General features: G+C 35.8%; 1 protein-coding gene across 1 annotated transcript; it reads right to left on the bottom strand.

Moving 5' to 3' along the window:
- Nucleotides 1–2300: 2300 nt before the first annotated feature.
- LOC140938465 (histone H3-like centromeric protein A) lies at nucleotides 2301–13729 on the bottom strand. The gene is made up of 5 exons (XM_073387943.1): nucleotides 13485–13729; nucleotides 6027–6127; nucleotides 5614–5691; nucleotides 3945–3982; nucleotides 2301–2848 (listed from the first exon to the last, which is right to left on the bottom strand). Exons 1-5 carry the CDS (start codon nucleotides 13639–13641, stop codon nucleotides 2752–2754), a joined length of 471 nt encoding a protein of 156 aa, XP_073244044.1. The 5' UTR covers nucleotides 13642–13729; the 3' UTR covers nucleotides 2301–2751.
- Nucleotides 13730–13776: the final 47 nt, after the last annotated feature.

The following is a 13776-nucleotide window of genomic DNA, read 5'->3' as shown; positions in this document are numbered from 1 at the left end:
TCTGCAGGAGGAAAAATAATAAAGATAGCAAAAATGTATGTTAATCACTTATATTTTTGTATATTGATAATAAAATGCCAATTATTGGAAATATCATTCTCTGATCTTTATAATTTGGTTGTTATCGTATCTCATGACACAGTTTGCTAAGAATAACAAATTTTTTAAGAATAAATTTTTATGCCTTTGTACACTCAAAATGTCAATTATTTTATACAATGAGATGCATTGCTCAAGCTTGTTTACTTGGTTCATTGTAAAGAGAAAAAAAAAATGTATTAAATAAAATGGCTTAGGGCATAGCCTTAGAGCTACCTTTATATAAAAATCAAACTTCATTTTCCAGTGAAAATGAGAGGAGCACAAGAAATCCTAAATAGTTACTGATGTCTAGTAATTATTGGTGATGCCTGTAACCAGTATGATAAAAAGTCACCAGTCTCTATGTTGAAACAATTGAAACCTTGATGGAGCCAAACTTATTTAAGGATTACACATGTGGTGTAAGTATCTCAAGTTCATAAAATTATTAGAGATAAAAACCGTCTTTCCAACAAGAAGATCATCAATCCATGAATGAACTATGTGGATGTAAAAAAATATCGTCAGGCTGATACAGACATTTCATCAGTTAGCTACTTCTAAATCTGCCATACCAGAATTTATTATTTTCTGATAAATGAGAAATTTTAAGAATTTAATGGTACGGAAACGCAGACTCGGAAAGTTCTCGAAGTTAAACAGATCTTCAACGTCAGGTTATAACAAATATTATAATTATCATAATATTATTCCCTTATTTTGGCTGGAATTAAACCTGTACTTCAGTGACTGAATTGTCTGTAAACAGAACACAGGACTCACACATCCTAGTGGAACTCAATAAATTTGGTAATTTAGCTTGAACTATGCATGGTTTTTGTCTTCCTCAGAGAAAAGCCAATCTACCGGTGTCTTGGAAATACAGTCAAACTTCCTATTATAAGTGTCCACCCTGTTAACAAAATGCTGAGATTTGGCAGTCACTCCCAGCTATCAGACAAAAACATCACAAACAAGACTTTGGATAAACAAGGACCTTTATATAGGTAACAATAAAAGAAAGAAATAGAGGTTATTACATTAGAAATAGAGGTTATTACATTATTACATTTTCCTTGAGTGTTGATGAATATTTCACGAGTAAGTGAGATAAACAAGTGAAATATTTTTTAACTTAAGAAGATAAGATTTGTATCTCCAAATGGGCATTTTAGGAATGTTAAAGACGTTTATGAAATAAATCTAATATAAGAACTGCGGAAATGAAATCAAATGAAGAATGATCCTCGGCATTGTGAACGCAATTGATGCAATTGCATAAGAAGCCCGAAAAAAATTCAGGACTTCAACGAGGTTTGAACCCGTGACCTCGCGATACAGGTGCGATGCCCTAACCAACTGAGCTATGCAACCACTGATGTTGGTAGCTGGTTCACACCCCGACCCGTTGAAGTCCTGAATTTTTTTCAGGGTCCTTACGACAATTGCATAAATTGCGTTCACAACTGGGAGGATCATTCTTCATTTGGTTTAAGAATGTTCCATTAATTATATTAACTCCGAGGAAATTCTAAGTCATTTCACTTTTAATATAATTAATTTTTGGTGGGAAAGGTGCAATCTATCATGAAGCCATAGCAACGGGAATCTTTTCCAGGAGAAGATAACATTTCATTTCCACATGTGAAGATATCATTATGTTTTCCCTTAAAAGCTCAACTGGTTTTCCATTCAGTTGCATTGGTTAAATAATACATATTATTAAAAACTGAATCATTGGATGCAACTCTACAGCTCTGATTGGCTTAGCCATCATGGTATCTGAGCCATTTTATTGCTCTCCAAATATGGTAACTGTACGCGTCTGCTGAAAGTTAAAAACAAGCTGAAAATCGGTTGTTTTTACAAATAAAGTCGGAAAGAATTCTCGATATTTTGTGGGCGTTTTTAATAAAACAATTATTCCACTAGCTCTTGTTGGATATGAGATGATTATAGCCAAATCATATCCAACGTGCACTCGTGGAATAATTGTTAATTATCTTTAGTTTTCTTTGTTTACAATAGTGCTTGAGGGTCCCTCTTTTGGTTGCTGGCCATTGCCACACCAAGAAGTTAAAAGACTTAACAAGGGCCACAAAATTAAGGTGTCTATCTGAAAAAATGCACTGCTTGTAGTCTGGTATTTGCGCAACGAGTAGGAAATAAACATATATATATAACCTGCAGTCTTAACTGGAAGCTAAGAGAATGAAACATTTGATTCAAGCTTCAAGACTTTATTTCAACAACAATACTTTCAAAATGTACATGTAGAGAACGCATGTTTTATTAATAATTGAATTCAACAACATATTAGCAGGAAATTAAAAAAGGCAGAGTATTTAATCAAAAATATGCATCAAGTTCAAGTATAAAAAGCATCGATGCAATACAAAATGTTTCCTCTGATAGTAAAGACAGGAAGTTACAGCCACAAATATTTACCAGATAGACAGTTACTACTGTATAAAATAATTAACTAATTCAAAAACATATACTCTTAAAGTGGTTTAAAAGGCTGTGGTTAAGAAGGTTCACAGGTTAAGAAGACAAGAGATAGTGGGTTTCATAATTTACAGTATAAAAATATAACAATTGAAAGACTAAAAGAATATATAACATCTGGACTCAAAAACACTTTCAGCATCAGCCACAGGCCAGTTGCACTCATCCAAGTCCATCATGGCGTCCGCGGATTCGTCTGGCAAGCTGCATATCTCTGGGCATAACAGTTACTCGTTTGGCATGTAGTGCACATAAGTTACTGTACGGACAAAAACAAACAAGAGAAAAGACAACAAGCACCAAAAAAAGTCAAACAACCCATTCATGGACTGAACTTTGTAATAAACGTGAGTGAAGTAAATGGGGGCACTCCAATATTTTCATAAAGGTTTATAACTTGGCATAAAACCTGCAAAATTTGTCGTTAATTCACCTAAGAAGGGACCATGAACATGGCATTTTTGAGAGAATAAATATCAAAATGAGATGGAAGTACCGAAAATGATTATCATATTTTATACTCCAAACCCATGTAAGGTTGAGCTGGAAATTCCCATGAAAATCTTGTTCCACTACCCACCTACCTTTCCTTTCATCTAATCCTAAGATCCTAAAAGCCTTCCGAAAAACGTTTCCCCCCAAAATGAAGTCTACTAAATGCCCAGCAAAAGGAAAAAAAAAAGAAAAAATAAATGAATCAAGAAGAGGGGAGGAAAGAAAGCGAGAAAAAAAAGCCAAGACTACTGTGTCACTTTTACACCCAAGAACTATTTGAGAAGCCAATATTTTGCATCTAGATCAGAAGACCGCAAACAGTACGACCTGTAAACAGCTTTGTGGTAAGTTTTAGCTCTTAAAAACCAGACTGACCAGAAAACAGCTTGGCTATATTCAAAATGCGGTTTTTTGGTAAAATTCCCAGGAGCCAATGAGTTAAATTACCCGTGCGTAACTTTCTAATTTTCAAAACAAACCATTGGCTTTAGCTCCTTGTTTAATACTCTAAAAGCACCCTTTTTCCACAATTATATATAAAATATAATATAACTTTCTACAGAGGTCCGTTCTCTAAAAACCTAGGACGAGATTTACCACACTCACGGTTTGCTAAAGCTTTTTCGATTCTTAGCACCTTGTGCCTTGTCACTGCAAACTGTCAGGAATTAGCTAAGAAAAAAACTCTGGCACCCAGGGTATAATATAACCTACAAATGAAATGACACTTTTTTTCTGAGGGATATGGTAAGTATTTTTTCCGCAAAAAATCAGGTAGCAAATCTACATGTAACTGCAATTTAAAGTGCAAAGTGTATTTGTAACCAAGGTGTGACTATAGTATAAATTAAGAATGGTACGCATCCTCAAACAGTCGCACAAGAAATGCTTCCGCTGCCTGAAAAAAAAATGGGCAAGAGTTACGTTCCTAAACTAATATGTAATATATTAAATATTGTATTTTTTTTATAATAATATTGACAGGCTCCATGTCCCCTCATTTTCTTCTCGTAGGGGAGTTTTTTTTCATGGCCCTTATACGCAGGATTTCATATTGTCACAATAATTTGCCAGTAACTTCTTTGCCAAATTTGTTATTCTCGCTACTTTGCGATATTTGCAAGCAAGTGTCTGACAACATTTTCTTGTGAATCACTTCTTGCTAAAATTGCTATAAATAATTGCTAGCAAATTTTCGCGACAGAGTTCAATCCTGGACATATCACTTTCATGAAGCCCTTCAATTTAATCCTAAATGATTATCATTATACAGTACAACCTCCATGTGGGACCACCTCTCTTAAGTGAACACTTTCAATTAGCAACCAATCATGTGAAACATTACTTATAAAAGCATTTTTCCAGTTACAGCACTATAAAGCATTTGCACTCATACGGCCAGCATCTACACACATTTGTTGGAACAGAAGCATTTAGATAAGAAAGGGTTTGACTCCTACAGGATTGGTTTGTAACAACAACAAGATTGCCGTGTCGAGCCGTGGGTTCGGTTGCCGCTTCAATGTTATGGACTACCAATGTGAAAATACTCTAAATCTCTCAGACACTGATAGGAAGAGCGTTCAAAAGTTTCTTAAAACATCTATCTAAAATAGTTGTGAACTAACAATAACAAGAACACTTTTAATATCGGCATTAAGTCTCGTTTGCTTGGAGATTTGGTAAGAAATGAGGATCCTGAATGAGAAGGTGATTAATTCTAGACGAAACAGGATTTACTCGCTAAAAGTTTTTCACTTCCTACTTTACCGACAGTTGAGTATTCTTCAGGTTTTTTACTGTTTATATCGTCTTTAACGATTTGTTTCTGAATTGTTTTAGTACGTGTGCTAGCGACAACCGGAGATACGTCTGTGATTGTAGGCTATACCCGTGTATAATTACACAAAAATTCAAGGGCTTCGATTCACGACAAATTACATCATTGCCAGAGATCAAAAACATGATGAGAACACAGCATGTCATTCTAATCATCACCAAAAATAAACTGCATGTTCATCACAAGACTCATTTGCATACAATAAAAGTTTACAACAGCCAACCAGTTAGCCTTTGTTAATTAAGATTCTTCTTTTTTTTTCGACCACTGAAGTGTGCACTTGTTCCAAAGTTATCAACTCTTTCAGGCGATAGAATTCGTGGATCAACCCGTTCCAGAAAAGCTCTTAAAAAGCTAAGAAAAGAAAAGCTCACATTTATTAACCTTTCCTAAAGTTTCTTCGCAAAACATGTGTGGCTTCGGTCACGCAACGATTCTTATTCCCAGTTTCCACGGTCTTTGCTAAGAACGCCTGGGACCCCAACCGCCCTTTTGTGTCCTAAATACGAGAAAAAACCGCTTACAGATTATGAGTTTCGCTGCTTACGCAAGCGAGACTAATGAGATAAGAGATTTCTTAAACAAAAATATTTTTAATAAAATCATAACCGAAAACTTAGTACCTACTGCAGACATAACACAAATTACGAAACATTCATAGTAAAGAGACACTTTAAATAAATTACCACCTCTTGAAGAGCCATTAAAGCTGGTACTTGCCATCTTAATTCTTCCCCATAGTAAAACTTGTCAGCTATTTCTCTAACCTTTTAAAACAAACAACGACAACATTAACAAAAATTAGCAATAGTCTTATCATGATGATTTTATAAAATTCTCATGCAAAGAGATGGATCTAAGGATGGGCAGACTAAAAACAACATTTATGTCCTCTTTGTTTTCCCTTTCATTACTTAATACTTGAAGTATATCTATACTCAGTCCATCTTTTCGGGGTAAAGTAGGTAGTGAAGAATAAACATTACAAAATTATTAAAATTCTTCCGGCCCATTGCCTTCACTTAAAAGACAAAAATTAATGACATTAGGTTAAATGGAAATTATAATTTTCACTAAAATTTCTGACTAAAACCAAGCTTACCACTCTCATAAATGGTGCTTTTCTCAGTAAAAGATGAGTTGTTTTTTGGTAGTGTCTTATTTCCATAAGCGCTCTTGTTCCTGGTCGATATCTTCTCTTTTCTAGCAAAAAACATTTCAGACAATACATGTACATGCATGATCACACTGGCATATGTTGAAGTTAATTTTTCATCTTTGGTAATTTTTATTTTTCCTTTAATTCAACTTCATTAGAATATATTACCATAACCAAAAACAAAAGAAAAACAAAAATTACCTGAAATAAAAAATTAAATACAACACATATAATAATAGCTTTTATATTTTCTGAACTGGTTAGTTCCAGACGTCAGAGGTTATACATCAGTTTATTGCTACACCTTGTTTTGTATGGTCTAAAGGCGACCACACTCATCAGGCAGTTGCCTGATGAGAATTATGGAGATAGAGGAGGGTGCATGTTATGCGCGGGGGCAGATAACACCCTCTGAGATCTCCATAATGATACGAAAGCTGAATTCAATATTATTCATTTAAAATAATTGCTAGTTTGAAAACAACCTAAAACATGCTTACCTCCATTGATGTTAAGTTTATCTTTGATTGTGCATGTTTATAACCAAGTTTAGGAGATAAAGGGTTCTTCAGTTCTACAAAATTAATACAGTGTGTATTCTCCAAATAGCAGATGTTGACTCGTCCATCGAGTTGTCTTCTTGATGTTCTTGCTTTTAGACAATAGCATTTTTAGATGATATTTTGCCTATTTATTCCTTGTGAAACAAGTGAAATGTTCCACTATTTTGTACTCACTAACCAAATGTTCAACTCAACCTCGTCCCCAAGTCTTCTCGGTTATCCGTTCAATAATCTGGCAATTTTGCTGCCCGATCGATGTCATCAGTTCACAAATCACAAAATTCCTCCAAATTTGGTCGACAACAGCTGGTTATGATGAATTATGCGTGGGATTTTAGCCAGTCAGAGACAGAAAAATATTTTGACTGAATAATAATAATAACATTTATTATATAGACACGAGTATTTTACTGGAAAATATACCACTCGTAAAATTTATAAAAGCTACATCCTGGACCCAAGTGGTTTATTTTCCATAATCTCACACGTGAGACTATCGATGACGTAATTTCGGTCATTTCCCTCTATTATCTTATCGATGTCTTTTTGTCTATATAATAAAAAGAACATTACACGTCGGCTTGAAGATATGAATTTTATTTTCTCGTAGCAAAAACAATATTTTACTCACTCGCTGCGTTCGTTCGTAAAATATTGTTTTGCCACTCAAAAATAAAATTCATATCTTCGCACCACCGTGTAATATCCTCTATTTATTACCCATAAAAACATTTCCTAACATCTGACATAAGTTTTAAAATAACAAAAAAAATATCCACATTTACACTTTAGTATTAAGGTTAATAAATAAAAACTAATTTTAAAAAAGAAAATTTAAAAAACTAAATGACTACTATTAAAAAAACGGCTTAAAAAGGTGCATCTCTAGCCTAGACTTGAAAAGTGATAAACTATCACTGAGACAAATGTACAATTGCTTATAACTCATTGCATAATAGAGGTGCGTGCACTGCAAAAGACATTAAACCATAATAATATTTATCATATTTCACTTAGGTTTGAGCTTTAAAGGACCAGAAAAAGAGCACAGTGATCTGGCAGGTCATAAGTCTCCAAAAATTTCTATTGTAAATAACATGGCGCAGAATCATGGATTGAATGATAATTAGTCGAGCTTGCTTTAGCAAAGTGAGACTGTAAAAATGCATGCCTTTATTTTTTTGTCTATCCATCCTGAAAAGGGCGGCATGCTCCCAGGCATTTCTAGCGGAGATCACAGAAACTGGGGGTGAGAATCTTGACAAGTTTCATATTTGTATGCAAATGAGTCTTGTGATGAGCATGCAGTTTATTTTGGGCGATGACTGTTATGACACATTAAAGTTGAACATGTTTTTGCTGTTTGGCGATGATGTAATTTTCCCAGAATTGAGGCCCTTGATTTTCTTGTCATTATGGGCGTGTATTATAAAGTAAATACCCCGAGTAGGATGAGAAAATATCATTGTGGTGTATTGAGGCGTTACATTTCTCAGAATATTGTCGCAAAAACTGGAATTCTACCGTCAAATAGATTCACTTATGTGTTGTATGTATTCAATTGATAGATTTTCGCAGTCGTTAAGATGAGAAGGCGCGTTGCACTTTACAAATACTTGAGATATCAATGATTTAACCTTCCAGTACTACTGGAAGCAACTTCAACTACGCATCTGACGTTACATTTGTGTCACAGATGTGTTCTTATACGGGTAGCTTCGTACTTGACCATTATATACTCTACTAGTCATGCAGCACTTCATGTCCACAGAATAGAAATCCCATATCAACCTTTTCCGGAACGGGTCCGTTACGAATTCTATTGCTTAAAAGCTATGATTACTTTGGAACAATTGATTACTTCAGTGGTCGAGAAAAAAAAAATCTTACTGAGGAAAGCTTCAAGGTTTACTGGAAAACCAGTAGCGGACTGAGGATCAAGGATCGAGGATGGAGGACTGGGGATAAAGGATCAGTTAAAAAAACATGAAAATTTCATTAAAAAATCGTGGATCGTAGCAATGCGGGGCGCAGACTGTAGATAAATTTCACAAAACAAAAACCTGCTTGCTGTACTGAGCACTAAATTTAAGTAAGCCTGACTGAGTCAGTGATTGTTTTGACGAGAAAGTCAAATTTTCCTGGAAAATGAAATGCTTTATCCCAGTGATACTGTGATAAAATGCACGTTGTGTAAAGCTCTAAGCATTGTACACTAAGATCGCGTAAACATCAACTGTATGAAGATATGCAAAGCAGATACTAAGCAGCCATGGAAAATTTAATATTACTTTCACACAATGTTGATATCTTCTAAACGGACAACAGATTCAACAGGAATACGAGCGAACTGAATTAACTGTCTGTTGTATAAGGTTCTGCTAAACTTACACATTTTTCTTGTGCTGAACAAATACTGTATCAAGCAATATCTTGTCCCCTTTATACATAGAAGAAGCTATGTATATTTATACTAATAAAAAATCATTGTTAAATCAGTTTTGAGTGCAAATCCCTGACAGAGTTCTCCTCGCTGGAGCAATATTAATATGCAGAAGATTTTCAAAGGCTTTACACCGGTGTGAAGTTAAGATGTGCGGCCTGTCTCTTCTTTGCAAAGTTAAAGTTTTGAGTATTTACGTTATGACATATAACACTTGTTTTGTATTCCAAACGAAAAAGTAGCATAACAGCACCAGCTGACAACAAAATTTATCTCCAAGCAAGCTAGCGTTCTTGTTTAACTAGTGCATTTACATGCTTTTCTAACCTCATAATTGGAGTGTCAAACACCACCTCAATGATGCAGGCATGATCGGATCATTTACGCTGCCCTGACTGATACAGGTCAATACGATGCAATATGCAACACAAACCACAGGCAGCTATACTAGTTTTAAATAGTTAATATTTTTAAGTCTTTAGGCATAATGGTACACAATTTCTGATAGTTTACAATGGAATTGTCGTTGCATCCAATGACCAGGCTTTTTGATCGGTGTACCAACAAATTTGAGTCTTCTCATGTTCTTTTGCAATGGCTGAGGTTGATTTCTGCTGCTGGTATATGCTTGAGATAATCAAAAATGTGAAATGCATACAACTTTTAAGTAAGTGTGACTGATGATAAATGCAGTATTGATATTTCATCAATTTTTAACACTGCATTTTGATATTTGCCAATTTTTTTTTTCCGATATCGCAGTATTGGGTACCCCCCCCCCCCCCCCCGCCAATGTTCTCTTCTTAGGCCGCATAAATTATGTATACCACAGGGCAGAGCCTTAAAATTTTTTGAACGGAAATTGGTGGGGGATGGTAAAAATTTCTGAAGGCAGGAAAGGGGAATGCCAATTTTTTTGATGTCATTGAAAGATTAACTATGTGTTTTGTAACATTATTGATAAACCACTACGCAAGTGAAGTTCCTTCTATTCTAGTTCAATGAAGGATGTCTTTATTATTATTACTATTTTGCCTTTACTTTGTGCAGTAAACAGCTCTGTCTACATGATCATTACCACCTTTACTTTTATCCTGCTTTTATTAACAACATCAGAGATTGTTTTCATATTTCTCATTATCATCATCATCATCATTGTCATCATTATCATTATCATCATGATCACCATCATCAGCATCAACATTAACCCACCTTTCTCACTTTCACAGCTGTTAAAATGATGATTAAGTCTTCAGCTTCTAAGCTCGCAAGATTTAAATCAACTTTCACAGCTTAGAAGGGATGTAAATGATCAGTAATATTTGGTTTGTTGGCTCTGCAGTTATGCTGCAATCAGAATGATATACTTGACTACAGGTCAAGTACGGTTTCATAATCAAAAAAGATCGTATGCAAATTCCCATCAATGTGTATTTTTTAAAACAGAGAGTTTTGAGAGCTTCAAAAAGAGATCTTGAACAAGAAATTTCGACCACTTTAGACCAAGATTGGATTTTTTTCTTGCAAAATTTTCGAAGTACAAAGCAAGCCAATGTTGAGTGGCCATCTTTCTCTTGTGAAAGGTTTGAACCCAGGAGTCATTTCAAAAGTAGGTTGAGTTTGATCGTCCAGGTGAACGTAGTCCTGAATAGGACTGTTGTTGTTGACAGTGACTGACGTTTCGACAACCTGTGCGGTAGTCATCTTTAGAGTCAAAGTGAGTTGTATCACATCAGTTGATGGTATTTTACTCTGGTTATTGATCTGATTGGTCAATTACATCATGATGTTATTGGTCATCTGTCAGTTAAGCCATGATGTTATTGGCTATGAAGACTCGTAATCAGTAATGGGTGCGTTTTGATCTGTCTTTTGTCACAGTTAAACGGTTGTCTATTGTTAGTTAAATTGTCAGTTCTCCAGTCGTTCTCTCGTGGTTAGTTTTGCTTGATCTCGTCAATAAGTCATTTATACAGCACTGGTAACTGTTGGCTACAATTCAGTGGTGTTTGTTCTAAGTTAGCAAACCAGCTTTCCAAAGTAAGACGTTGATAGTAGTCTGTAGAATACGTCCCAGTCAATTTGATGTTTCATCTGTAAATGGTGCTCAGCAATTTGATTGTTGACATCACTATTCCTCGTCGCTCATTTGTGTTCGGTCAGTTGCGTGCTTAGGTTTCTGCCGGTTTCACCAATGTAAGAAGCCTGGCAGTCGCAGCATTGGATCTTGTATACTGCTCCCTGTCTGTCCTCTGGTTTGTCTTTGTCCTTGACATTAGTAAGCAGTCGCCATAAAGAGGTTATCGGTTTGTGTGCAACATGCATGTTGTAAGGTTGTAATATACGTGCAATAGTCTCAGATGTGCCTCTGATGTACGGTATAATCGCTGTCGTAACAGGACCAGAGTTGACGTTGGTCTGAGTGTTGGAATCAGTGTTACTGTGAGTGTTCTGTTTAACAAAGTCTGTGTTGTAATTGTTCTTTCTGAAAACGTTGTTAAGATAATCAGTCTCATCTTGTAGGCTGCCAGGTGAGTCGCAAACTAGTTGTGCTCGTCTAGTCAGAGTCCGGATAGTAGTAGCCTTGTGAGAGGTCGGATTGTACGAAGACTGGTCTAATAATCGGTTGGTATGTGTCAGTTTCCTGTAAATAGTTGTTTTTAGTTTGTTGTTGTCGCAAGTGACCAAGCAGTCTAGAAAAGATATCTTATCATTTTATTCGATCTCCTTGGTGAACTGTATGTCCGCGTTCTGTCTGTTAAGGTGTTCGTGAAAATCGTCGATTCAGTCTTTGTGTACGGCAGTGAATGAGTTGTCAACGTAACGTAACCAAAGAGGTACAGGTCGTGTGTAGGTGGCTACAGCTTGTTACTCCATTTTTTGCATGACAATTTCTGCTACAACAACAGAAACTGGAAAGCCCATAGCTGTACCGTGTAACTGTTTATAGTGTGCAATTCTGCGACATGTATAACGTATTCTACAGACTACTATTAACGTCTTACTTTAAAAAGCTGGTTTACTAACTTAGAACAAACGCCACTGAATCCTAGCCAACAGTTACCAGCGCCGTACAAACGACTTATTGACAAGATCAAGCAAAACTAACTACAAGAGAACGACTGGAGAAAAGACAATTTAACTAACAATAGACAACTGTTTAACTGTGACAACAGACAGATCGAAACGCACTTACTGATTACGAGTCTTCATAGCCAATAACATCACAGCTTAACTGACAGACGACCAATAACATCACAACGTAATTGACCAATCAGATCAATAACCAGAGCATAATACCGTCAACTGACGTGATACAACTCACTTTGACTCTGAAGATGACTACCGCACAGGTTGTCAAAACATTAGTCACTGTCAACAACAACAGTCCTATTCAGGACTAGCTTCACCCGGACGATCAAACTCAACCTGCATCTTTCTATTGTCATGTGTTCTGCTTACACGAGACTGAGATGATCGCACAAGCCACTTAAACAAGTAAACCACTTTACTGTAAAATTGAAAACACTGATTTGAGTCTTTGAAAGAATCAAGAATCAAATTTATCAGGCTTGTTTACTTTGTAATAGGGTGCATGACCGAAATATGTTAACGCAACCAGACTTTCCGCCTCGCTTTCTAAGACCTGTGAGCATTCCCACAAATGCCGCAAATTCAACAGGCAAGTCCGAGTATTTAATGGAGAAATTTAATACTCATCAAGTAACAATGGGGATTAACAAAATTTGAAACAAAAGAAAGATATCACACCTAGCTCAAAGAAATTGCACTTGTGGTTTCTTTGGAAGGTAATCGACAATGACAAGAACAATAGCCTGAATATATGAATACTTGATAACCCCAAAATTTGGGGCACACACAAGTTACATATATCGGCATGAAGTTGTAATGTGATCATAAGCTGCTGTTTACTTATACTGTATAAGTTTTTTTTTCAAATTCATGGAAAAAAAATCAAATGTTTAAGTAACAGAAAAAAATAATGATAAGCAAAAATATTACTGCTATGACACAAGTACCTATAGGAAAACAAGGGACTTCCCGCCAAAACCAATAGACTAGGTGACTCAAGTTTGTAAACGTTCAATGTATAAAGTTATGACTTCAGAATGAGTGATAAAGAACGTTTAGGCTCAACTTACATTATCATAAAAAAAAATTCAGATAAAAGTATAAAATACGCAACAGACTCAAATCGTTTTGCTCAAAATTATCGATCGCAGGTCCAAAGAGTACAATATATTAATTGTATTAACTTAGGAGATTTTTATCACAGTAACTGGAGGTCGGTTTTTTTGAAAGTAGCATTTATGTGTAGAGCGCACTTGATTGACTCAATATATTAGTACAATATTTAACAGATAAACCACTTACTTTTCGCGTGCGCATCACTCTGAGTCGAAGTGGATGCTCTCGCTCCAGGTCTTTTCGGACTACTATAAATTACTTCAGAGGAAGGTTTACTGCGTTTGTGTGGTGTAGACGACTTTCTTTTATCCTTAGGTGATTGAGTAGTAATAGTTCGAACCATGACAGTGAATAATGTTGATATCTACTGAGTTTTGCTCCGTTTTGCAGTCCCCGGACCTTTTGGCGTCCGACCTCCCTCTCTACAGACGCGGAGCCCGCGAAAACCACCCTGTTGGTCAGCACACATCCCCTCGGG

The sequence above is a fragment of the Porites lutea genome, chromosome 5 (assembly GCF_958299795.1).
Source record: "Porites lutea chromosome 5, jaPorLute2.1, whole genome shotgun sequence".
Classification (NCBI taxonomy): Eukaryota; Metazoa; Cnidaria; class Anthozoa; order Scleractinia; family Poritidae; genus Porites; species Porites lutea.
Note: the sequence above shows the minus strand (reverse complement) of the source record. Positions and strands in the feature narration are given on the sequence as shown.